Here is a 27,381-nt window from a genome sequence, read left to right as displayed (position 1 = left end):
ATCAGCTTTGATACCATTTGTGCCTCAGTGTGTTTTCAGTTAACTGTACATCATATAATACATTTACAATTTACAACTCTACACACATAAATGTAAAACTTGGTCGCAGTCACACTAAAGCCTGAACCTGGAGAATCCAGAGGGTAAAGCTACAGGGCAGATGGAGTGTCGTCTTGTTGCATAGCCCTACTTAAAGTCAACAGTCAGCAGCAACAACACAACTCTATATTGTACCTGTGAATACACAAGCAGGTAACCTCGCCTCTAAACCCTCACACAATACTGCTCTCAGAGGAAAGACGTGAGGAGAAAGGAAACCCAAGACATTTGGGCAAATATGGCAGAGATGAGATATATACTATATGCTTGAGGAGGCAATTGTTTCTGAAAATGTGAATTTTTTTCTGTTGATTAGAAATAAAAAAAATGGCACTTTTCCCCATTCAGAGACCGTTTTCCACCAACTGACTGGCAGTATATTTGAAAGAGAAAGGCAAATGTTTACCACACACCCTTAGGCAAAAGTACAGACACTATTTTTTGACAAATTCAAGACCCTGGCATGCACTACATTGCTTTACTTTGGATCTGTAATTCTGACTTACCTACCACAAGATTCAGTACAAAAAAGTCTAATTTTTTGCATTCTGTCCATTATACCAGAAACAAGAGCTTTGTTCTGTCCATTTTTTCTCAGCTGTGTACATACTTACATCCTCTACTGCATGTTCGAGTCCCTCCGACCCAAAGCCAGGCTGCATCTTAATACATCTTGGAAAACGAGGCACTTAGTATTCAGCCACATAACGTCAGAAAACAGTTGATCTAGTCCCTATGTGCACTCAAAAAATTTACATCTGGTACAATTTACAAAAACGTGATCATGAAAACTCGGCTTTACTCCCACTCCGACTCATCGCGTCGTTTTTATTGTTTTCTAAAGCGACAGTTTGTCACATTACTCACTGTGTTCGTTAGGTGTAGTGGCAGAAGAGTTTAAGAACTAAATTAAATCGTTTTCCTAATATCTGTTCTGGTCAGAATTTGGCGATAACCCTAAAGAGAAGAAAATCATTTGGTGGTAGCATCAATATGATCAAGTTGAAACTCTTGTCTCACTTGAATGGCAAAAATAAACACAATTGATCATAAAAAATAAATAAATAAAAAACTAAATCCAGTGTTGTGAGTAGCCATTAATACCAGGGATGAGGCATTCAGATGGGTCTTAAACAGTTCATCGTTTCACTCAAAGAACGACATTTTCTTTTGTCTTCTGCTCCAACACTGATTTTACTGGCCAAGGCAAAATACTTAAGGGTCTTCAAATGTGCTATAATTTCAGTGCAAGTAAAGGGGGTAGAAAAAGTCATTAGTGTCTTTTTTCCTTAAAGAGTTTGTTGTATAAAAAAGGAGAGTAACACAACAAAGCTGGAATGATTTCTGATCCCCTTTTACAGCACTTCCCACTGGCTTCTTCCTAAATATCTTGCCTTCTGTATTTACCTGCTGGCTTCCTACCAGCTCGCTGTACATCTCTGACAAGCTGCCCCGTCAACAGCTAACATCAAACCCGTTCCAAGGTTTCCTGCCATGTTAGCACCAGTCCTCTTCCTCCCTCTCCCTGAGACTTCCTGTTCCTCTGCTCCCAGACGCAGAGTTGACCCCAAGGGTGAAGTGGTACCCGTTAGGCACCACCCCCGCCCGTCCCTGCGTCGCGGGCGCTGTGACGGGCGCAGCAGCAGTTCCATGTGAAGCTGAGGCCGTAGTGGAGGTTGTTCTGGCGGGGCGTGCTCCTCCGTGGCTGCTCACAGCGTCCTGAAAGTCCTCTGCCTCTTCAAGGAGGGCCTGCTGAGAAGTGTCCTTCGGCTGCCGGTTTAAATTAGGGTCTGAACCGATGCGGGTGACTGGTATCGGGGACTCGTCATAGCACCCGAGTAAGCGCTCGTGCTCTGAAAGGCCACGGCTGAAACGAGTCTGGTGCCCCGTCGTGGTGTTACTGCCACCGGACGGGAGAGGCGAGGAGTTGGCGGTCTTGTAGGCCACAGCAGGGCGAGGGGTGAGGGGTGTCTGAGGGAGCTGCCTGCGACCACGGCCGGGCGTGCTCGAACCAGACGGCAACGTCATGGGGACAGCTTTAACCGCACTGCTGCCATGCTGAGGAAACAAAATATGATATAAGGGTTAGGGTTAGGAAGGCGATGTATCAGTAGGTCAATGGGAAGAAAGTAAAAAGTAGGAACAAATGTGAAAAATCTAAAATGTTTATTATGCTTGAACATCATTTACAAAACAATACAAAATAACCAATCCCTGATCCTTTGAGCCTTTTAAGACATCACTTTTTCACAACATTGTCTTTGCTGAAGTGTTAAGGTATTTCTTCATGTACAGTGATGTGAGTGATTAGTATGAATGACATTTGTTATTGTGCTGGACTCAAACAGACTGAATCTCTTATGAAATCATTACTTGGAGTTTAAAAAACAACTTAACATCCCCTAAAAATCTCCAGTGGTTTAACTTACCCAACTCACCTTGCTGCAGTGATGTAGAAGTGTCCTCCCGTCTTTGTCAGTATACTGTGACATCATTGTTGGGTGTGATTACAGGTGTGGCAGAGTACACCTCTGACTATACCCAGTCTCACCTACTGTAACTGCACCCAGCATCACGGCTGTTTCAGAGGTGAAACAGGCTTAAGACGTTCACTCAGAGAAGAGTGAAACACTGCTTTTCGGCCTGGTGTTTGAATTTCAGCTTCACTTCCTGCTTGTTTCAGGTTGTTTTTTTTGTCTTGTTTTAAGGCACATATGACATGTAACTCACCTGTTTGAGGAAACCAGCGTCCTGTCCCTCTCCTGGGGACGTGGATCGACTGGGACCGGCTGATTTGGCATGGCACTGCTCCCTGCTGCCGTAACGCTCACAGGAGTAGTAGCGCTGCTTCTCTCCTGCTGAGGAGTGGTGCCTCCTTTCATGAGGCCGGCTGCGGTCCCGCTCCCTCGCTCGCTCTCTGGACAAACCTTCAGCTGAAGGGTCGGTAAATGAGCCTGGAGGATGGCAGCATCAAATGAAATGAGAAATTTGATCTTTTATCTGAGATATCACTTATTAGCTGTGAGGAAACGGAGGCAGCATAAACAAACTCAAAGTCTACTCTCAGACAAAGTTGAAGATTAAGCATGGGTTGCAGTCAAATTAATGTAAATGGAGTATTAATGTTAGTGTATAGTGTTAATTATAACCTGACTTTTTAAATGAAGTTGTATTGATTTGTGTTATGGACTGAAAGTGAGCACTGACACTCTTCATCTCAGTTTATTGATACAATTTATGTGATATTGTGATCCATTTTAGCCCCATGATATGAATCATCATGTTTGTCTACTGTGGAATGTATTACACCACTAATGAAGGCAAATAACTCATCTATGTGTGTGTATGTTTTTTTTTCTAGAACTTGGGTGTGAGGCATAAAGCAGAGCATTGTGGTGGAATCGCTTTCTTCAGCGATGGAATAATTCCATTTTTCAGATTAAAACTGCGACGACAGAAACACAGAAGCCTATTCATCATTCTGATGTATCAGATCTGCCTCTAGAATGACCAGCTTTGAGGAGTCAAACTCTCTCTCTGTCTTGTCGTACCTCTCAGTTTAATGGATGTAGAGAGGGCTGCAGGATGTTCTGCTATCTTACCGAGAGGTACCCATAAATCCCTGTGCTGGACCTGTCCGCTGTGGCCTTTTATCTCTGCAATAAAGCCCAGCTGCTGCCCTCCAGTGTTAACACAAAAAACACCCTGCCACCAGCTCTCAGGCTGTAATCGCTCTAGCAGACGACCCCTGATGGCGAACAAAGACTGTGACCACCATCCTTTAAACTCCACAAAATAATATGAACAAGTGATGTTGCTTAATCATCCTCAAAACTATCCATTTTTTGCTTACTACACAAAATCGACCTACAAAGACTTTATTTTTTTGTCCAACTTCCAGATACTATTTTGAAAGTCATTCTTGGTGCTGCATTTATGGACACTCTGACATCTAAGATTTAAGAGCAGGCTCAAGAAAAGTTTTCATAAAATTTCACCAAGAGAAAAAAAAGGATCAAATTGTTCCAAATGATTTGCAATAATGAAAGCAAAAAATATTGAAAAGTAATGGAACAGACCTTTAAAGCAAGTGATGCAATCTGTCATATTTGCTCATTTTTAATGCATCTCAACAGCAAATGATCTAACTCTAGTACGAAAAAGTAGATTGGATAGTGCATTTTACCGATGATCCTAAAGTTCTGCCTGAGCGGGAGACGTGACCTCACTCATGGCAAACAGTCGACGACTGCTGCCGCACCCTGTTCATGTGTCAGAAGTATTTTTAAAACAGGGAATATAGATGAACCTTACAATAGTCCTCCCTGGGGAATCAGATATGTGTGTGCGTGTGTTTCTGTTTGCTGTATGTGAGAAGTTAGAATGAGTTGCGTGTGTGTGTGTGTGTGTACGTGACCCAGCTTGCTTCTGTTTTCTCAAAGGCGAGAAAATATAAATTCAACCTTTTTTCAGTTATACTTTTTTGAACAGTTTGTGAACCGATGACCTACAGCACCTATGAGAGGGCTCAGTCTACGTTTGATAAATGTGACTGTTGAGGTCAGTGGAAACAAAGGGAGCAACCCGTAAAAAAGAGAAGAAAATCCTCAACAAAGTAGATTTTCCTCTCTGCTTATCAGATGGAAAGCCTGACATGTAAAATCCCTGGTTAAAGCGCAGCAGAAACCCCTTCACCTACATAGCCCAATCATGGCATTTTAATCCTGTAAAGAATTTCTGTAGCTATGTTCAGACATCCAAGTGATCTGCAAGGAAAGCCTGGCCTGTTATCTCCGTCTCTTCATGAAAGTGATGCCAAGTTTCTATGTGGATGTTCTCCTTGCTGTATTATATGTAATAATATTGGTGTGTTACATGAATTAATCTCTCAGCAACCTAAAATATGCTCCCTTATTGGACCTGTGAAAATTCTTTGTTCATGAGTTTCAAGCTCTATGTAATGACATTTTTATGGCAACATGTTAACCTTTTCATTTAATTAGTGTTAGAGGTGAGTGCTACAAGATGTAAGGAAGCATGTGAATGAAAACTGTGTAATTTTTACTGAACAGCGGAAACTGTGGCCACAAGTGGTAATTACAGAGTAACGGGACATCAAATTTCCCTTAATTTCACAAGATACTCTTGAGTCAGTTGCTTATGAATTCAGATTTTACTAGTATGAGGAAGATTGTGATATTTCTTATTTCATTAATTAGTTATAGTGTCACTATTCTCCATTTGTACAATGTAGTGTGACATATATCTGTTTTACAAACTGCATGTCTGTTTACTTCCGGTCATCCTGCTGACAATTCTACAGTAACGTTACTTTCGCCTCCACCTTAGTTAGTTGACTTTTCACAGTTTTCATATTCACCTCAGTGTCTTTGAATAGCGAGGTTAGCCAATCAGCTAGCCTAACTGGCTACTAAAATGAAGAAAAGCACCGTCAAGTTCACGAGGAAGGCAGTCAGCTCTATGGAGTTTTGCTCAGTCCCTCTTTGCTCTTCATTGGCTAAGTTCTCCTCTGTAAGTGTTCATTCTTTTCCAGCTGATGCTGAGCCTAGGGTAAAGTGCGAGTTTGGCCGTGGTAGCTTAAGTTAATGGAACAATGTTGGTGAATGTTTAAGTAACATTAACGTTACCCCCACCAACCTCATTATTGAAGATATAGCTGAACACTAGGGATGTCAGTTTCAGTTAATTTTGCTTTCAACAGACTGACACCAATTAACCAGTAACTAACCAGTCAATTTTTAAGAAAAGTTGGGATGTAGCTTTCGCTTGTGAGAGCTGTCCAGCAGTCAGTGGTCAGAGCTAGCTTGTCTAGTTGCAGTGGCTCTCGATGGCATAAGGGCTCAGGCTCGAGGTACTGAACTCTTTCAATCCCTCGCCCTCTACCACACTGATCGGCAGCCTATCAGTCTCAATCATTCAGTACACCAACCGGAAGAAATTATTTTCTCCAGCAGTTAGCATTTATAAGACTGCCAGTTTGTCTTTTTGAGCTCATCAACTGTGACAGTGGTATTTGGCAGCTGTCAAAAGAGGCTTTGGACTTGTTTTCCCTTGTCATGAATTTATTTCCTCCGTGGCAGAAAAACATGTTAAACAAGCCTTCAGAAACTGCTGCAGGTTAAACTGGACTAATAAAACACTTTTAGTGCTGACTGACTCTAACACACTCACTGTAAACAGACGTTAAGACACTAGCTAGCCCAGCAACATTAAGGCTACAAACAACCCATAATACAACACTCTGTGTAGCAGTCGGTTTTAGACCAGTACTTCATCCATTCAAAAAGAATATCTGATGTTGAATACATAATTATCTAGCCGTTAGCAGAATGTGTATGCAAATTAACCTACAGACCAACAGGCATTAAAAATATTCTCTGCAGTCAACCAACTAATGGTTGACCATTGACATCCCTACTGGACATACAATTTAAACCCCTTATCCAGCAATGGGTTCGGAGATTTACTGCTCGCTCTTGCAAGAATAGTGTACGTCAGTCACTTTCAGTATTGCCAGCTCTTCCAAGCACCAAGTGTAAAAAAAGAGCCATAGCGACCTAACGTTGAAGCTGTCAAAAATCAGCATTGGTGCTACACTGAGTGACTGGCTAACATTACTAACAGTTTTCTAAGACACTGAGGCAATCATCAGAATGATCAAAAATGCTAAAAACGCTAAAAAAACACACACAAAATTAACTGTGAAAAGTGAAGTAAGGTGGAGGCAAAGATAACATTACTGTAGAGTTGACAGTAGATTGACCGGAAGTAAACAGACATGCAGTTTGTAAAATAGATATACATCACACTACATTGTGCAAGTTGGTTTAGCGTGTTAGCATGCTAATGCTGATTAGCACTACACATGAGCTATAGCTAATGATGGCGTTTGAGGAAAAGTCAGAGGATCAGTAATTTATTACAATCTATCCTGGTGGACATGAATGGCTGTACCAAATTTCATGGCAATCCATCCAATATTTGTTGAGACATTTCACTCCAAGCCACAAATGATGTCACCATCAAGGTGGCGCTAGAGGAAAAGTCTGGGGGTCACCAAAGTCAGAGGAATACATCATCTGGAGAATATGAATATCCGTACAGTCGTAATATAAGTTTGTTATTCATTTCTTTTTCTCACCAACAGTGCTGGACGGCTGCATTGATGCAGCTCTGTCCAGGGACTTCTGCTTCTTGTCTTTGTCCTTGTCCCTGCGTCGATGGCAGCGGTGGTGGTGGTGATGGTGGTGGGCTCTGTCCTGGCCCTGGACATGCCCTGGCCCAGTGGAGGACTGGGCCAGTCCGGGCCGTTCCAGGTCATAATCCCTCAGTCCGACCTCCTGGTGGTGCTGCGGCGTCAGCGAGGATGCTGAGCGTCTTATCGGACTGAGGTCGACAATCGGCTGAGAGGGAAAGAGAAACGCAGACAGGTGTGAGGAGAAAGGCGAGCAGAGGAGCGGTGATGGTGGTTTGACCCATACCACTTGTACTGGATCAACAATATATATACGACACTGACACAAGTGGTGGACGGCAACCTTTTGTCTAAAGACCGACGTTCAACCTGTTCTTCTCCAGACACAGATATTAGAAAGGTTTGAGAAGAATAAATCTGTGACAGTACTTGAATACTTACAGTTACAGAACTTACAGCTAGCAGGCGTCTCTGCTAGTGAGCAAAGAAGAGGTGGGGTGCGGACAATGGCCTTTGTGGCATTTTATGCTACTACTTCTAACCTTTGGAAGAAGTGTTATCTTTTGTAAAAAGGTAATTCTTACAAATCAACACATTCTGTTCCGTTTAAAGGACTAATCCCCTGATCACTGATGTTGTAGGTATCAAACAACACTCACTGCCTGTAGGCTTGAAAGATGGCTTTACAGATATCACATATCATGGCCCTGAGTGGCTATCAGAGGGAATCTTTACATTTCAGTGACTCATTCATAAAATTCATTACAGGAGAAATTTTGAAACGTTTAAACTCATCAGATGAAAGGAAGCTTTATAAACATGATTACTGCTTTGATCAGCAGAACTGCTGCAATATAGCTTCTGGCCACCAGTGGCAGCACTGAGCCATCTGCTGCTGAGGAGCACTCCAGTCAGGAGGTCCTGTGTCATTTTTGATTTTGTATAGTTTCTATGAAGTTTAAGCTTGTTTTTTGGTGATGTACACTTATCTGACATTGTTTTTCTGCTTTAGCATTTAGAGAATGGCTTATCAGTGAGTTTGTACTTGCAATCTTCTTCCTGTAACAAACCTTACGATTGCCTGAGCAATTACAATATTCATGTTCCCTCCACTAGCCTAGAATTGGTTATTTGTTCCTTTGCAGACAAAAAACAGCTGTATTCAGCAATTAATTCTAACAGTGACCTGGTTTCACAAATTAACTTTTCACATCACTCCACTCATCATAAACCACTTCTGTACTGTCTGTTGATATGTACAGTATGTTCCAAACAGTCATATATTTGCCAAAATATGACAAAAAATATACAGCTTCAGTGCAACTATGCTCGCTTTTGTTGCTTCTGACTGATGAAAAAAAGGCATAAACAGTAGTAAGATACTCAAAACATTACAGAGTAACTTAATACCAGGCTGAAAAGCTGTGCTGTGCTGCGTTTTCTGCAAAGTTTCAAGCCTGTTTCACCTCTAACCACGACCTGTAAACACATCCAACAGTGATGTCACAGGGTCCTGGAGTACACCTGTACATCACTGCAGCAATTTGAGAAGTTAAACCACTGGAGGTCAACAAAAACAAGATTTTCAGGGGGTGTTAAGTTACTCTTTAAACCTGAATTAACTGATTTATGACCACTTAGCGGCAGCAGACGCAAATTGTAAACAGAAGACTAACATATTATTAAATTTTAAGTTGATAAGGCAAACTTGTTAACATATAGTACAGTTATCTATTTAAAATTCCGACAGATATGAAACAACATGAGCATTACCTCTTTTTAGTTCTGTTTTTGGTTTCTACCATCTCCTGACGAAAATATGTTACTTCTTTATTTGCTAAATGCTCCACTATGTTCACCAGCTAATCAGTAACTTTGTATGGACGCCTGCCATTTGGTGCTGAGCCAGTAGTGTACAGTAGCACTGATGTGAGCGGTGACAGTAAACCAAAACAGCTCAAAGTTGCTATCACGCTCTATAGAGCTGAAGGGAACTGCAGAGTCAGGTAATAATTCTCTGTGGGTTTGTCACTTCCAGCAACTCACATATAAGTATTGATTACAGTTGCTTTAATATACAGTTGTGTATTCCTTAGTCTTACATTCACCAATTGTCCTTTAGGGGTTAATACTTTGACTAATGCTTTGAGGTCATTGACACTCACCCCACCTAATTCTTATCTTACTGACCAGTACAGCTACCAGGTAACAAACTGATGTGATAGGGAACTGGAACAGCAGCCAAGTTACCACCCCACCTACTGGTTACTGCTTAGACTATGTCCAATGATTTCAGTTAATAGATTTTAGTTTCCAAATAGAACAAAATGTATCTGGATTAATCAACTGTATAACTCACAGAAACCACAAGTGTTGAGAGTTAAATTCCATCCATATGACAAACAAAATGTTGGTAGAGTACTATTTTCATTAATTGCTCTCTCACAGGCAGGTTTGGGGTGATTGTGCTTTTCCTCTTGTTCCTATCCCACAGTGCAGCCTGTAGCTACAGTCAGACAACAATATCACAACACTGAAAAAATATTGATATTACCCAGTCATTTTATCTACTATGCAGTCTTAAAATCTTTCTTTTTAGATAAATGGAATTAATGTTATTAATAAAAAGTAGAAAAAATCTTCTATTCTTTCAAACTACTGTAAGTCTGTAGCTGAGCGAAAGTAAAAGATTCAAGAGATAAATCAGACTTGTTCTGTTTGTTTTTGTTTTTAATGAATGAAGAATACGATTTTAAGACTGACTGTAACATCAAATGACAGAAAAGGTTGGACGGCTTTTGTGGTGTTATTGAAAGAAAATACAGTTATTTCAAAGCAGGAAAGCAGCAGCACTGTCCCTGCCTTGCTTCACAATCACACACACAAGAAAACTACACACTACTACGTTACTACATAATGACACACACACACACACATTTCACCAAAGTGTAGCACTGTAGTTTGTAGTTAATGGCTGTAAAGCAGGACAGAGTGCCCCGGGTACACATACGAATACTTTTCCAGGGATGAAATCTGAGTATATTTGGTGTGTTGCATGTAGTATGTCTATCAGCAATGTCATGGAATGAGCAGCTTATACTGTATACTGTATATGTAGGTGAGAGGGTGTGAACTCTGCACTGAGATGAGAGGAGCACATGGAGGCAAACACAGACATGAGAGAAGAAGAAGGAAAAGAGGGAGAGGACAAGGACGAGAGGAAGAGAGAGAAGAAGAAGAGAAACAGAGAGGTGGCACAACAGGTGGTACATACTGCCAGGTGGGTCCCAGGGGCGTGGCGAGGGTGGCTCCGCTATCAGACAGCACACACAAGAGGGAGGTGGGCAAAACATTAGCAGTGGGCATCAAAATTAGGAGAAAGGGAAGACAGAATTGGAGAGACTCAAGAAGTTAAAGTATAAGGCTGGTGACATTCTAGATTTTTCTTATTGTCAACAAATCTCATGAAAAGACCAAAACCAACAATGAAGTGATTTACTAACAAGTCTGTTAGTAAGTAGGTATATCTGGTATATCTTATTTCTCTGTGTCATAGAGCTCACTTGTTGTTTAAAAACTATTGAAAACACATCAGTGAGCCACACAGTTGCATTGGGTGACACGTTCCTTCATTACCATGCACACACACACTGTAGTTGTTTTTGAGTCAGTCCCACAAACACCATCCTGCTGCTGTAAATACTCACTAGAGCACCAAATGTGGATTAATCCACAACTGAAAATAGTCAAATGCTCTTATTTCTGAAACTTTTGCTAAAAACTAGAGTGTCCAGCTGTCTTAGCAAACTACTGAGCCTTTTTAAAAACAGAGTAACACATTGTTAGCTTTGGTCTTTTCACTGGATTTGTTGACAAAAGGAAAAATATATAATATGCCGGTCTTATCCTTTAAAGAGAAAGCGAGAGAGAGAGAGAGAGAGAGCAAAAATGCAACATAAACATAGGGAAAGCACATGTTAAGTGAGGGAGGAGAGAGCAGGGTGAGGGGAGAGAGGCAGACAAAAACACAGAGACAGACAAACAGCGAAGCTAAACAGACAAGATCAGACAGGTGAAACAATCCAGGAAATAGAGAAATGATGGACAGATAAAGCATCTTGACATCCATACACAGCAGACAAGAGCAGCTACTGTAACTCGCAAAATGACAGTAAAGAAGTAAACACTTTAAAAATAGATGAAAATAAGAGAAATTCATAAATATAGAAGGATTACTGTTGTCATGCAAAACTCGCTTGTGTGAGTGTGAATACTGTATGAAATGTAAAAGATGAATAATAAGTTTTATAATAATTGTATTGGTGAGATAAACCAAATACATTTTTAACATTTTAAGAATAATATCCTCAGGATTTCCAAGAAATTCATTATTTAGATAACCTGTTGCATTTAGGTGATCAGGTTAGTGCATTAAAGATCATAATTTTACAGAGAATATAATAAGTTTCTCGTCCATTGCAAAATACAAAAGGACTAGATGAAGTGTATTATTTGAATTGTTTGAATTGTCTGACCAGGACAATTAAAAATCAGGAGTTTTGGAATCAATACAAACACTGTGGATTTCTACTGTCAAACAATATTCTGATATCAGATTATAATTTCTACTTTAACACAAAATATTTTTTGCACTTGTTTGTGTGTCAACACTGTCAGATTGAATATTCTTTAAAAATATAGTTTGAGTCATTATTATATTTGATATCTCAGTATTTGGCCAGTAAAGAATATAAAGGAATAGTTTTGGACATTTTGGAAAAAAAAGGCTAAATGCTAAATAATTTGCTAAAGTTCAATGAGAAGATCAATATGACATTTACAGTATGTCAGTCTGTTAAGTATGGATTTCTAACCGGCAGGCACTTAGCCTTCCTGACTGTAAGTACAAACAGAAACATGAAATCAACAATTTATGGTTTTAGGGGGAGTTAAATATTTCTTTTTCTTGTAACTACTGTATTTCTCATGCTATGCTAGGCTAATTGCCTCTAGCTCCATACTTAACACAAACATGAGTGTGGGAAAAGTCTTCTCATCTAACTTTCATAAAGACAGCAAACAAGTATATTTCCCAAAATGTTGATCTGTTCCTTTGAGAAAAGATTCATCTGAAGGTGGTAAAACAGCACTGAAGGTAGGCTGATACAAGCTCATTCATTTTCTGCAAAATATTCATCGTTTATCCATGTCTATTTATACAGAATGTTTGTATTTTATTGTATTTTTGTAATTAATTTCCTGTCATAAGTCCAGCACACCTGCTGCAGCTAAACTGCCCATTCAGTAATCCAGCTAATGACATTAGTGAGAGACTGTTGATAATTAATCTGATAATAAGGTTGGTAATAATCAGTCAAGATCAAAGTGTGTAGCAGGCAGGCCTTCATCGTTACAGATACTTATGTCCCTATCTAACATAACAGTGTTCTCTTTGTCTGTAGCAGTAATTTAACTTTCTATTTCCAATAATCAACAGATTTACTATATGTCTTCCACCTCGCTGAATCCATCTCTATTCTGAATCTCCCTCTCAGTAAAAAAAAAAAAAAAGTGAATTTGTCAGACTGGAAAGGTCAGGGTGAGCAGGGTGAACTGATGTGGGCTGACAGAGAGCGATTCTATTAGCTTATAGCTTCTCTCACTAACCCAAAACCACCCAGCAGCCTTTTTCAGCCCTTTTCAAAGTCTCCTATCTCAGCCATTGGTTTAATTATCATAAAAGAAAAACTAAGGTATCCACAGTGTCTGTATTTTCCAAGCCTGATATTATCAGAAGAAAAAAACAAAACAAACAAACTGTGAATAAACCAAAGATATATTTTCTGTGAGCAGTAAAACAAGAAGCAAAGCATCATGAGCACTGAAGAGCTTACGTAGTACTCAGCATTCAGTCGGGGCAGAGACGCTGCTCTGCAGTGGCCTTCTAGGCCAGGATGTCCCTCTGTGTCTGAGACATCCTCCACCTTCTTCATCTCAACCAATTCCTGAAAGAAAAAGAATGACTATACATGTGGAGGCAACACATATGTCAGATACAGTAAATTGTAAATGTAAAATAACATTTAGTAGATGGAGTTTTCTTGGTGTTTGTGTACCTGAGGTCTGGTGGAATATGGCACATCCTCTGATTGGCCTCTCTGTAGTTTCCTGCGGGCTTTGGGCCTCAGTGCTGCCTGAGAAACATCTCCAGACTGGGAATGTTTTATGGCACTCCTCTGGTTAAGTCTGTATACAACACATAAGAGCTGTGACTGTAATACTGGTGCTTATCAGTGTTGTAGGATCAGATAAACTGGGATAAATTTAGGAAATACATTTTTTTGGTATAACAAAGAACTGTGTATGGTTTCATAACATTTTTACCTCAGTGTTTTAACAAATTTTATTTTTTCTACTTTCCAGGTAGATGTTGCTATCCATTCATTTCTGAACAGTGTGTAAATCAATTAGCAGAATCTGGAAAGTTGCTTGAGTTGTGCAATCCATCACAGTGAAAATCAAGTTTATGTGAGTCTGCACTGTATATCTCACAACTATAATGTAGCTGTGTCATGTATATAGAATGCATTCATCATCTGAAGTAATTTGTCATTGTAATGCTGTTCCTGCTTAGACACATTAACTCATTCAATCTAGATTGTTATTGTAGCAGGTGTTTTTATGGTTCTATGGTATGTTGTTTTCCTACCACTGCTATGGTGATGATAACAGCAATTTTTGTTATTCCCTCCATCTGACACTCAGGTAAAGGGAACCAATCACTGCTTGCCTGGCAAATATCTCAGACTGGATGTCAAGGCAGCATCTAAAGCTCAACCTCACTACTGACATTAGTGTGGTGATGCTAACTTGAACAGCAAGGAACCTAGGTGTGACCCGGGACAATGAACTATTGTTTTTGGCACTGCAGCAGTAGAAGTCTCCTGTAGATTCTTCCTGTACAACATCAGGAGAATTCCTCTTTTATCACTAGAGAAGTAGCCCAGGTTCATATGCAGATGCTTGCTATCTCCCACCTGGACCAGTGCAACTCCCTCCTCGTTGGAGCCCCTGCAGTGGCAGACTCAGGCTGTCTCAGGGGTAGAGGTGAAAAAATATATAGGACACCAGATACATTTAATGGGCCCCCACTTCACAATGTTTTTCTCCCATACAGTACATCCTATAGGGCACCTTTTTTCATTGAAAAGGCAACCAACATTAAATTGCACTTTTTTTTGTTTTTTGTTTTGTTTGTTTGTAGGGTACCATGAGGACCAGATTGTCACACATAGAGGCACTCTATAGGGTGTTTCATCCTGATTTACCCATAACTAGACATTTTAAAAGGCATTTTATCATAATGAGGGGTCAACTTATACTGTGGGGGAGTCTTCGAGGACATTTTATCATAATGAAGGGGAGTCTTAGAGGACATTTTATCATAATGAAGGGGAGTCTTAGAGGGCATTTTATCATACTGTGTGGGCAGTCTGCATCTAGTTCAAGACTCTGGTGTTGGCCTACAGGGCAGTGAAGGGAACTGCTCCTTCCTATGTCCAAGCTATGGTCAAACCCTACACTGTCACGCAACATCGCACTGCTCTGCCTCTGGACGATTGGCCGCCCTGTCACTCCAAGGACCGCTGCGACTGCTCATCTCTGTTAAGGCTGTTTTCTGTTCAGGCCCGCAGTGGTGGAATAAACTCCCCACTGAAGTCAGGATGGTATATTCATTTCCCATCTTCTGCACCACGCTGAAAGCCTTTTGAGATTACAACTCAACAGTTTTTGATGATATCTAGCTATTGCTCTGCACTTATTTTAAGTCACTTTGGACATAAGCATCTGCTACATAAATGTAAAATTATAATGTTAAAAATGTATCTGGAAAGAAACAGTTGACAAATATCTGTATAATGCATTATTATCTTTTCTAAGGCCATTTTGGATTTAAGGAATTATTCGAAGGATTATTCCAATTAAATAGTGAGGAAAACATTTTCTTGTACTCGAAGGTCATACTGCAGTATCAAGTAAACAACAGTCCCAGCCTACGTTGTGAAAATATTGTTTGTGCTGTACAGGACAGAAAAGACAGCCACTCACAATGCGTCCCTGTTAACCAGTGTGGCGGTGGTTGTGGGCTGGGCCTCTGACTTAGCCTCTGGCTCAGGTTGGGGTGTCAGGGGCTGTTTGGGGCTGGAGAATGGCGGTTCCACTTCCTGTATGTGAGTGAGGGGCAGCACGGGACGGAACAATGCCCCCAGTTTACTCTGCAGGACAGAGACACATAAATGGAGTCACTGAACTGACATTGTGTCTTATTCTAGTGAAACAATCATGGCTGGCAGCATGGTGACTATTTCATCACTTAACTCAGTCAGAAATGTTACCATGAGATAAAAATCATTTATTAGGAACAGTGGGTAACGGAATTTGTGTATGGGACAACACCCAAGACAACAGAGACATCAACAACAAACATCTAGTATTACACTACAATAGAATACCAAACTTCAAAAATGACTGTACAGTCTATGTCAAACAGAAATGGGAGAAGGAATCAGGCCTGAATATATCTGAGGATGATTGGAATGACAATTAGGAAACCCAGGCTAAAACTACCAACTCAAGATCCTGGCAAGAGCTCTGCTGGAAGAACATAATACGCTATTTTGTGACTCCAAAACTGAGATTTATACAATGTGGTGTGATAAAAACAATGGCTGACAATTTTCATATATTTTGGGCTTGCCCTTTAATTCTTTCATATTGGCGAGAGATTGCTGAAAAAATAAGATAAGAAGATAAAAATAGATAAACAATTTTTGGAACAGTTGACCACTCTTTTGTCACATTATACCTGGGCAAAATCATGGCTCAGGATGAATATCTCTAAAACAGACTTTTGGCTGCGAGCAAGAAAGCCATCACATAGAAATGGCTGCAAGTAAACCCTCCATCAAAGGACGACTGGACTACAGTTGTCAACGAGATATATTGTATCTGATCTTTACCTTAAGGCTACAGTATGATCGGTATGTAAAATACTGTAAAAATGGACTACATACTCTACATTATGTAGGTAATTGAAAGACCTTGTTCTGTTATTTTGCCCATACCAAGCCATTCAGTTAAATTCAGGAGCTAATGCTGTAAGAGAACACTACAAAGAACAACCTGAAAACCTTGAAATAAGACACCTGATTCACTGGTCGGCACTAAAAAATCATTTTACACATAATCCCAGCTAGATTCTAAATCACCTTAGTGAGTAATAGAGTTAGCAGTTCCTGCCTAAACCACCACTGAGCTGTTGCCAACATACTATACCTGAGTTGCTCCTGAAGGATTCTGCTGCTGGAGCCTCTTGGCACGATTCTGCTTATAGTAGTCAAAGATCATTAGAGCTGCGTAGACTTTCCCCACAGTCAGCTCATTGTCTAGAAGAGGAGAGGGCACAGTAAGAGACAGTTCCTCTTTGAGGGCAGTAGATGGCGCCAGATGAGCAGAAAAACAGCAAGCACAGCACCACACTGTAAAAATGTTATTAAGTAATTTCTGTCTTTTATTGAACCATCAAACTGTTGTTTAAATTACTGCACTAGAATAAAGAAAAATATTATAAACAAGTGGAAATGATCTCATTGCACCAGCAGACTTTTATACCAGAATTGAGAAAGTAAGGCTTTTGCAGGCTCAATAACAGACAAAAATCTCCATTTTACCACACAATTTTCATCTATCTCGTCCTAAAAGTGTTAAAACTTAGAAAATCTGCCATTGTAGTATGATTATTTCAACCAGTTTCCAATATAAAAGACCCATCTACAAGTATCTATGTCAGTACCTGAAAAAAAGACAACCTTGACATCAATACACTAGAAAAATTAAACTCAAATCTGTAAAATTCTTGAATTAATTTGCACCTGAAATAAGTTGTTTGATCACCAAAAATACGACTTTTAGGACTCAATAACAGACTAAAATGACCAGCAAAGGACATTTCTGCAGTGTTAACCCATGAAAGATATAAAATATTAGAAATGAAGTTAGAAAACAGGAAGAGGTCAAGTGGAAAGCAAGCAACTGGGTTTCAGTAGAACCCATTGACTTACATTTATGTGGTGTCACCAGCAGGTCGACAGTCTTCTGCGACAGGTTGGGCCAGACTCGGTTTATCTCCCTCTTCAGGTCAACATCGCATAAATGCTGCGCCAGGACCCCTGGGGACGGACCCACAAACATGTCAAATCAAATCTGCACCACAGCAATCAGCATCATTCACATTAACATAAGAGACGTCAGTCTGGCCGCGAGGGATTCTGGATTTTGTAGTTTTAGTCTCTCACCAGACGCCAGTTTGATCTCCAGGGCTGTGCGAATCAGGGCCATCAGCGTGGAGGTGAAATGCACCGTGTTGTCATCGGCAATGGGCATGTTCATCTTAACCAATCGCTGAGAGGAAGGGAAGCAAAAGAGTAGGGGCCATGAACCAGCAACAATCAATCTACAGCTCAGAGATGTACTTGCAAGCCAAATTAAAAGGAAAGTTGTTTCAAAATTTGGTTCTTTGTATAGTTGAGTCTAGCATACATACAAACTTTATCAGTGATATAAAAAAACTGGTGAAGAATATCCACAGTCATGTGCTAGGGCTGCAACTAATTATTATTTTCAATAACAAATAACCTTTCAGTTATTTTTCTGATTAGTCAATTAATGGTTAAGTCTATAAATTATCAGAAAAGAATGAAAGATGCTAATCAAAATTTCCAAAAGTACACAATGACATTTTTGAATTGCTTGTTTTTTCTAACCAACAGACCAAAACCCAAAGATATTCAGTTTAGAATATCTAAATAATAATAGAATAACAGAGAAAAGCAGCACATTTGAGAAAGCTGGAGTAAGAGAATGTTTTGCATTCTTGCTTGATTGCTTGCTTAATTTCCTGTCAATTTATTAATTGATTGCTTCAGTCCATGCAGATGAAGGCCTCGGCCTCTGTGACCACCACACTCTCTGACTCTTATTTTAAGCTAATAGCACTAAACAGATGGAAGCGCGGAGCTCTGTGCTGTTTATGGACACTACTGTTGCTATGAGATTATTGTAAATCCACTGGAAGTGTAGCTCACTTCTGCTAAAAGCTAAAATATGATTAGCTTATGATACTAAGCATTGTGAGCTCTGTGTACATGCTAAGCTCTCACTGCTGCTGTGAACATGCTGCAGCACGTCCTTCTTTCTGAAAATACTAACTTAAAGAGGCCTGAGGAGAAAAGATAGGACACACAGCTCTGGAACAGGAGTCTGACAGAAGACTATCCATCAAACTATTATTACACTTTAGACACTGGGAAACATAAAAGGACTGTCTGTCCTTCTGTAATACAATATTCACATGCCATATGTACATATTAGAGTTATGTGTAATACTATCCTTTAACAAGTAATTATATATCTGTAACTGAGTTGTGACAACCATATCTTCTTAAAAAGAAAAGAAAAATCTACCAGAATAAGACACATCCCTGCACTTGAATCAAGAAACTGAAACCTGATGTTTGATTTTGACAAAGGATTAATCGTTTCAGTCATTTATCAAGCAAAAATGTCAACCATTCTCTGGTGTCAGCCTCTCAGATATGAGGATTTGCTGCTTTTCTCTGTTTTATATCATAATACTTTGAATATCTTTGGATTTTAGACTGCTGGTCAGACAAAAGAAGGCATTTAAACATGTCACCTTGAGCTCTGGGAAATTGGGATCATGTGATCACAGATCTAAGTTTGAACTATTTTCTGATATTTTATAGGATAAATTATTAATTGGTTAACAGAAAAAAGTTACAGTAGATAGTTGAAGCCCTGCATTCCAGTGCAGTGAAAATGACTAGTAACAACAACTGGACAGCCAAGAGGCTCAATTATTATGAATTAATCAATATTTCTACAGTAGGTTGTAAAGCGCATCAAAAGCATCAAAAGGTATCAAAAGACATTCAATGTAAAAAGTAGAAACTGATCAGCATAAATCCACCGCATGCAGGTCTACTGGATCAATGCTGCATTTAAATGATTCATACACACATGCATGTTCGAATTAGTACACCACATTCACAGTGAGACTGGAGGGGTGGTGGAGGCATGTGCGGGATAAAGAACTTCTAATTTTAAAAACATCAAGAGCCAATGGAATAAAGTAAAAGCAAAAGCCATCAGAAGAAACATCTGAAACATTTGAGAAAAAAAGAAAAACAATAGCTGATGGTTGCCATTTTCTTTAAGCCGAGCGGAGGCAAAACAGAGATGAGGAAAGAGAGCAAGTATATTCACTCTGGGAGCATAACAATACAGATGAAGAGATGGAGAGAAGAGAGACAAGGAACAGAGGAGGAGGAGGAGGAGGAGGAGGAGGAGGAAGAGGAGAAGGAGGAGGAGTAGGGGAAGTAAGTGCCTTAGCTGGAAAGCATCTATGCAAGTAAAGTCTTGCATCTTTTTCCCAGAAACAGAGAGCAGAAGAATGGCAGCTGCAGACATGAGCAACAAATAAATAAAGAAACACACCTTCAAAAAGCACACAATGCAAGGGGACACATGCTCGCAGACTAAGACTTTAAGATGCACACACACACACACGTGTGCACACAGTGAAGAGAAGTGGAAGAGAAGCTAAAATTCCCTAGAGACGGTGAAAGAAAGATCATTCAAAAGAGAGAGTGAAGCTTAGCCTGAAGACAGAACATGAAACTGGAAACTAAAGGGTAATGGGGACAACTGTGACTATCAGGGGAAGATGTGTTCATTAAGACGGGAGGTTAACAAGGAGCGTGATCAATGGCAAAGAGGACTGGAGAAAAAAATAGAAAAATAGGGATGGGAGAAAAAAATGCTAGCCTTGCTCTCAAGAGCACTCCTGCTCTCTGTGTCTCTTTGTTCACGTGTTTCCCTCTCGATTCACAAAAACGAGAGTTATATTTGGAGATGCGACCACGTCAGACTCAGACATTTTTAACTGGGGCAAGGGCAGGGCTGCTTTAAATGTAATTCATTTAGACAGCTGTGCATGCACTGGAACCACTCACATTAAGTCTGCATGCTAAGAGGTAAGCAGCTGGCACAGGGACTACCTGAGGACTGCTGAGCTGTATACTAGACTCCCACTTCACTATCAGTCAAGTATCATATATAATCATGGGACATGTGTGCCAGGTTGCTCTGGTGAAAGTGTTCTAAATGATACTACAGAATCCTGCAGGTTTTAGAAATCACTCAGTAAATCCTGGATATGAACCTAAATGTAATCCTACTTCTATGATCAGATTTTGGCCATTAGAGGGCAGAATAACACATCCAGCAGACACAGAGCAACTTCATCATTCATTTGGAGTTGCATTTCTGTCCACCTGGCATATCCAAGTCCAATATTCTTGTCTGTCTTTTTCAACTCTGGTTTTGGTCTCCACTAGCCCCATTTGTGACTTCAGCATTTGCTATGTTACTCCATGATTCAGCCACACAGCCAGGATTCCCCACTCAAACCTTTCAGGAAACAAGACTAAGAGTCTACATCTACACTGGGCACAGTGGGGCTTTTAGCTGCATGCTAATATCAGCATGCTAACATGCTCACAATGTCAGTGTTAACACATTGATGTTTAGAAGTTAATGTTTACCATGTTCACCATCTTAGCTCACCGTGTTAGCATGCTAACATTTGCTAGTTAGCACTAAACACAAAGTACAGTTGAGGGTGATGGGAATGTCATGGTCATTAAACAAAGGATCGGATAAAGTGAAATCTAGACCTGATGATGGTGCTAGAGGAATAGTTAAGGCATAACCAAAGTTGTTCCAATTCATCCTGAGGGGAACATGAATGTGTGTACCACATTGCATGGCAAACCATCCCATAGTTGTCGAGACATGAAGCACAAATGTCTGAACTTCATGCTAGACGAAAAGTCAGAGGATCTACAAATGTCTATAGTCTGCTTTGAATAATAGAATGTCTGCATGGGGTGAAATGAACATCTACTGTAAATGCGCTCTGCTGTCCTTCTTTGCTGGATGTACATTAAGTCCACTGCATTAGTCTATGGCAGGCTGTGGCAGTGCCTAGTGTCTGTGGAAAAACTGGATTTAAACATTGGTTTTGCCCTGGGAAAATATTTTATCATTTCAGGCAGACTCTAAAAATTTGTGAGTTTACAGAAATAAAAATATGAAGATACACCCTGGGCTGAGTAACAGGTGGGAAATAAATATTTCCCCCCATGAGTTTTGCATTAGGAATGCAGAATCAAAGAGCGTCCTGAAGTCATAAATCGGGCTAAGACTCGACAAACTCCTGAGAGAAATATCTGGTTCTTTAGTTGATAAATATTCGACTGTCTTCACCAGCTAGTCACTAACTTTGCCATTTGGCTGCTGGACAGATAGTGGGTTCATCAGAGCTTGTTTGCTGAAAACTGCTTCCTGCTGCAGCTGGAAACTCACTGAGATGACTTTGTGGAGATATGGCAAACATTATGGTTTTCCTCAACTCAGTATTACATGGCTCTACAGTGAAGAGAGGGTAGAACAAACCCTCACAGAGCAGGACAAGGCCACAGAGCTTCACAGATAAACAGAAAGAACAACACAACAGCAGGCCAGAAGATACTGACTGTGACACATTGACAGAAGCCAGAAGATGTTTGACAGGTGGAAGCAGGGAACCAGCAGTGACTGCAGGAGGGAGCGGAAGGAAGAGGAAGGATTGATTCTACCTTATAGGCGACTCGAGGCGGACATTTCTTTCCCAAACCTAGTGGAGGGGACATGTCACGAAGCATCTCGTACATATCACGGTAAGCCATACGGCCGCTTCCCGGAGGGAAAGATGGTAGGAGACCATGGAAGGAGGAATGAAGATTTCCCAGGTGAGATGGTGTAGGGATTAAAAGGGGTAAGGGGAGTTTCATTGTAACAGAAAGTGGCAAAATACAAAAGAGAGAATGGGAGAGAAAAGAGAGGAAAACACAGAAATCCTTGTTAATAAGATTTCCAGGATATCATGATCTGGAATCCTCGTTGGCTTTGAGGATTCAGGAGAGGATCCCAGAGGAGGAAGGACGGGAGGATGCTCCGGAGGATCCTCTGGAGGATCCCCTGTACAGGGATGCTGGATGGAGGGATCCTAGTAGAGGGTATGCATTTAGAAATGAGAGTGCATTTTGTGTCAAAGGAATACTCCACCGAACATCTTTTGAGAATCAAACACTCACCCTGTCTGTAATGTAGGTGTGAAAAGTGACTCTGAAAAGTTTGTGGCTTGGATTCACAGTAGCTACAATGGATTCCAATGGCAACCCAGTTTTACGGCATAAAAAGTATCAAAACATCCATAAAAACTTCTCCAACCACTCCTGCAGCATAACCCACCACTCTGCCAGTGACCCTTGTATTCACTATGTCCCCAAAAAATTGCCATTTTTTCAGTAGATTGCTAAATACACTAAGTTTCAGCGCAACTAGGAGGCAATAATGTGACACAGAAGTAGTGTATTTAGCTCTGAGAGTTTTGAACAAACTTTTAAAAAAAATAACTTTAATTTACTCTATATGTTATTCACACACAGAATATGTGGATGGATAAATGAAAAAATAGCAAATTACTAGAATAAATGACTTTCCCCTTACATGAACATTCATGTAAACCATAAATCTGTTACACATATAGTGAATATGGTTCACTAACATTACAAAGGACTCAATCTATTATCAGATTTTGAGTCATTACGTCCAATAAAAATGAAAAAGACTTGTATCAGTAAATTATTGTTGTGCTAGGAGACAGTCAGCTCAGCCCGAAAAGCAACAAACAAGAAAATTTCATTGGACAATCTCTTATGTCCTTCCATGACTGTTGTTCTTCTTGACACAGTGCATAAATGTGGCTTTTGGAACACACTGAAAACATTGAAGGGAGAAGTGCTGCAGGGGTGGTTGGAGATATTTTATGGTAATTCTGATAGATTTTTTTGTTTTGTTTTGTTTTTGTTATTTTTCCAAGACTCAGGGTCACTGGAAACCATTATAATCCAACCTGACTACAGTTATAGCCCTTCGCAAAAGAGCAGCTACAAACTATTCAGAGCCACCCTCCAAAGGGTTGGTATCTTACACCCAAAAGATAGATATTCGGTGGAGTATTCCTTTAAGATGCCCTCTGTTTCTGCATGCTAAGAGACATCAGCAGTAACCAAAGTGGAAACAAAGCACACAATGCTCTCTTTTCACTACCCACTCTTCTTTCACTCCTGTGTTTAGAAGCAGGAAAAAAAAACTTAGACATCACATCTGATGCCTTTTGTTTGAGCCTGACTTGCGGCATTGTTTCCTGCACTCGCCATGGTTACCTGCCAGCTGGTTAGTGGAGGATTGATGCATGTTTGTATGCATGTGTGGTCGGGTCATTCTCTGGTAGCGCAGGGAATGAGAACAGACATTCACAGTCCGAAAAACCATCACAGTCCCTTAGAAAATCAGAGGACTGTGTGGGAGTGCAAACCTTATAAGCCACCCTGTTAGGGCACTTCTTCCCCAGGCCCAGGGGAGGCGAGATAAAACGCAACAATTTGTACATATCCTGATAGCATATCCTCCCGCTGGAAAAGATAAAACATGTTCAAGAGATTAGGTCACAGGTTATTCCATTACATCTATCTATTATTATCTATCCATAATCTGTTAAAGAGCGTTAACATTTAAGTAACGGCATTTATTTTTTGTTGGTCTAAAAGAAGTCAAATTGTATAAATTTCTAGTATGTCCCTCTAAAACCCCCAAATTCCCAGAAAAAATGAAGACATGGCAAGTGTTCACTATAAATGTAAGTGGTCATTGTCTTTTGCATGTGTAAGGAACATAAAAACGAAGTGAAAATCATTTAAAGTAAGTATCAGTGAAAACCTAAATATACTCCTTGCTGCAACCTGAGATAATGATGAAAGCAGTTAAAAATATACCGAATGTAACTGCAGGTACCTCTCTGAGAGCAGCTCATCTATATTCAAAGGAATAAATAATAATTCCTCCCCTGTAATGTCTGTCAGGTGATGGCAATTTTATATTTCACATCTCACACCTCTTCTGGAGTCCTGACTCACTGACAAGGCTCCTGTGACGCCTTCGTTTAAACTTAATGAGCCTTGTATAATCTGAGCCAGATTACGCCTCACTGTCTCACTCAAAACTTGTATTGTCCTTTAGTCAAGTTAAACAGTGTCTGTGTAATGGGCATAGAGGTCGCTGACATAAACCTGCCCCTGTTGATTGGATAGAAATAGTTTTTCTTCACTCCACAGTGACAGACTGAGGAGCTTTAGAGCCCGCCGGCTTAGCGGCGAGGAGGCCTGGGTGGACGCCAAGCAGAACACTGGATTTACATGCATCAGTCCGGCCAACAGGGGGCTCGTCACCATCCTCAGCCGACACTCTGGGCTCAGGCTTAATGTCATTCACCCGCCGCTGCTAAGACAGGATTTTTCCAGTTCCACGTCACAGAGTCATCCTGCTGGAACTCAGAAGCCATTCTTAGAGTTTCCTGTCTCCTAGCCTCCCTCTCTTCCAAAACCCCCCCACCCCCCCACCCCCACACTGACAAATGTAACACTGACTCTGGCTAACACTGGGGGCTATAGCTGTACCAGTCAGAGATCAGCAGAAGCACCTACCAGGCCGCAGGGTCATACTCCGCCCACACACGGATGAATTCATCAAGGTGATGAGGCCCCAGGATGGAGGCATCCCTGGTCAGGTACTCAAAGTTGTCCATGATGACAGCGACAAATAGGTTCAGCATCTGATGAATGAAAACATGCCTTAATATGGCTTGGCTAGTTTAAAGATGTGTCAAATTTGTATTTAAAAAAAAATCAATAAGACAAATATCTAGGTGAAAATCTGATTGAAAATGCCATTTTCTGTGCATATAGTATTTTTTTCAAATTCCAAGTTCAAGTTGCAACTAGTTGTTCACTAGCCAAAACAAGCAAAACCACCAAATGTCTTCATAGCATCTTTCAGTCAGAGCCCAGAGTACACATCACTGACCAGGAAGGAGCAGAGGAAGATGAAAGAGACAAAGTAGAAGTAGGCGAAGTCACTCCCACACTCCTTCCCCACTGTTCCTGAGAGCTTATCACACGGCCGGTTACTGAGACATGATAACATGATCTCGTGCCACGCCTCGCCTGTCGCACTCCTGAAGCAAACACAAATCACAGTAGAGGTACACACACAAACAAGTACACAAAGTCAATGTAAACACTGTGGAACAGTGATGGGAGCAGGAGTTATCAGCAGTTACTGAATTATTTGTGGTGCCAGAATTTTTAGAACAAGGAAGCAGGATTACCTGAAGAGGAGGGTCAAAGCCTGGAAAAAGGTCTGGAAGTTGTTGTGGTGATTGATGGCAGTCTCTTCATTCAGCTCGATGTTACCAAACACCTGAGGCAGCAGGAGAGCAGGTGATGTTTAATGAATACAAAGCCCAGAATTTAAATCCATACACTACTGTTAGCATGAACTAATGAAGCACAGTGACTACAATACAATACTTCTTCACAGGCCCCGAACAGAGAGAGCCCCAGCCCATACCTACATCTATAAGACCTAATCCAACTGAACCTTACTGATCCCAAATTTAAGTAGCCTATCAAACCTGACCAGAAACCTGAAGCTTTACGGAAAAAAAATGTTCCAAACCTGAACAAGATTGGATTTCGGGGTGGGTAGAAAAAAACTAAGTGGGAAGATGTGTTTATACTGTATATATTTTTCATTTTCTTCATTTATTTTATTTTATAGTAGTATTATAATAGTAATATATGGTATACTATGTATTAATACAGCATGTTATGCATACCGTAGTTTGTTCTTGAATTGTTATGCCTGAATGGTAGCCCTTGTATGAACTGCTTTAACAGCACTGTACTTAATTAGACTATTGTCATGTCAATAAAGCAAATTAGAGAGAAATTTCCCTTTTTGTTTTTCTGAATCAATGACAATTTCACTAAAATCTGTATCTGTAATTAGTTCTTTTATGTACTATCTACTGCTATTTTTTGTGTACACATTGTATTCAATGTGTACATTCCATTAAAGCTTCATTGATTTGAATTGAAAATGAATTGAGAAAGACAAAGAGTAGATAACTGACACAGCTTGTGATTGCATTGTTGTAAGTCCAGTAAAACTACCCAGAGGCCTCTTTTTAAATATTTATTTGCCCCTTGGCATGTCCATTCTGCTGGTCTATATAAACTATCTGCTGGGCCCAGGAGACCTCTGGCAGTTCAAACAGTCAAATATGTTTGTAGCACTTTCACCCCTACCACAGCAACTAGTTACTTTTTTCAGCACAAGCACTAAAACAATCTCACATGAGAGGAATACAAAGTAGTTAGTCTACCTATAAAAATGTAAAAAGGGTTCTATCTCTTTGTAGACGGAGGGTCACCACAATTATATATAGTAACAGTAATATGCTAATTTAATGGTGGCAATTAAAAAATACAATTAGGTTACTTTTCATTTATAATTTCTTTATCTTCCTTTTTATTATGTATAAAGTTTAGGTGACTTACTGCTGTGAGGCTCTGGGATCTAAAGGTTGAATCAACAGGAGGTGGACAGAATTAAAATAACGCCTCTTCAATATTATGCAATCCAAGGCAGAAGCCCTGCAATACATACTGGGTTTGTGAAGCTTACAATATTAAATTTTCATTGACTGCGTCAGAGATGCGTCAGTTCAGCTTTATGGTAATTTTAGAGGTAGATGTTGGTGGTGTTGTTGTACTGGAGGACAAAATACAAAACAACCCCAAAATAAATGCAATCTGACACAACAACAGCACAAACTAAGGCCTCACAAAGGAGTTGAATGGATCCCTAATCTACAAAAGCCCAAAACATTTGAACATTATTAGGCTTATAAAGGTAGTTTATATTTGTTGGATTAATATTGTACAGATGATACTTTTATTGTCCCATTTCTTTATCTG

The 27,381-nt window shown here is 40.2% G+C and overlaps 1 protein-coding gene across 7 annotated transcripts in view; it reads right to left on the bottom strand.

Moving 5' to 3' along the window:
• Positions 1–709: 709 nt before the first annotated feature.
• Positions 710–27,381, bottom strand: part of cacna1bb (calcium channel, voltage-dependent, N type, alpha 1B subunit, b) — a 172,101-nt gene continuing 145,429 nt past the window's right edge. For all 7 annotated transcript variants that reach the window (XM_042394880.1, XM_042394882.1, XM_042394881.1 and 4 more), the window contains 13 exons: positions 25,728–25,819; positions 25,424–25,574; positions 25,045–25,172; positions 22,096–22,192; positions 17,671–17,776; positions 17,437–17,544; positions 16,652–16,761; positions 15,425–15,591; positions 13,432–13,561; positions 13,210–13,320; positions 7,262–7,523; positions 2,830–3,053; positions 710–2,157 (listed from right to left, as the gene is read on the bottom strand). In XM_042394880.1, coding sequence (XP_042250814.1) covers positions 1,597–2,157; positions 2,830–3,053; positions 7,262–7,523; positions 13,210–13,320; positions 13,432–13,561; positions 15,425–15,591; positions 16,652–16,761; positions 17,437–17,544; positions 17,671–17,776; positions 22,096–22,192; positions 25,045–25,172; positions 25,424–25,574; positions 25,728–25,819 — 2,247 coding nt within the window. In that variant the 3' untranslated portion in view covers positions 710–1,596. The remainder of the gene's footprint in view (positions 2,158–2,829; positions 3,054–7,261; positions 7,524–13,209; positions 13,321–13,431; positions 13,562–15,424; positions 15,592–16,651; positions 16,762–17,436; positions 17,545–17,670; positions 17,777–22,095; positions 22,193–25,044; positions 25,173–25,423; positions 25,575–25,727; positions 25,820–27,381) is intronic.

Source organism: Thunnus maccoyii, chromosome 19, assembly GCF_910596095.1.
Source record: "Thunnus maccoyii chromosome 19, fThuMac1.1, whole genome shotgun sequence".
Classification (NCBI taxonomy): domain Eukaryota; kingdom Metazoa; phylum Chordata; class Actinopteri; order Scombriformes; family Scombridae; genus Thunnus; species Thunnus maccoyii.
Note: the sequence above shows the minus strand (reverse complement) of the source record. Positions and strands in the feature narration are given on the sequence as shown.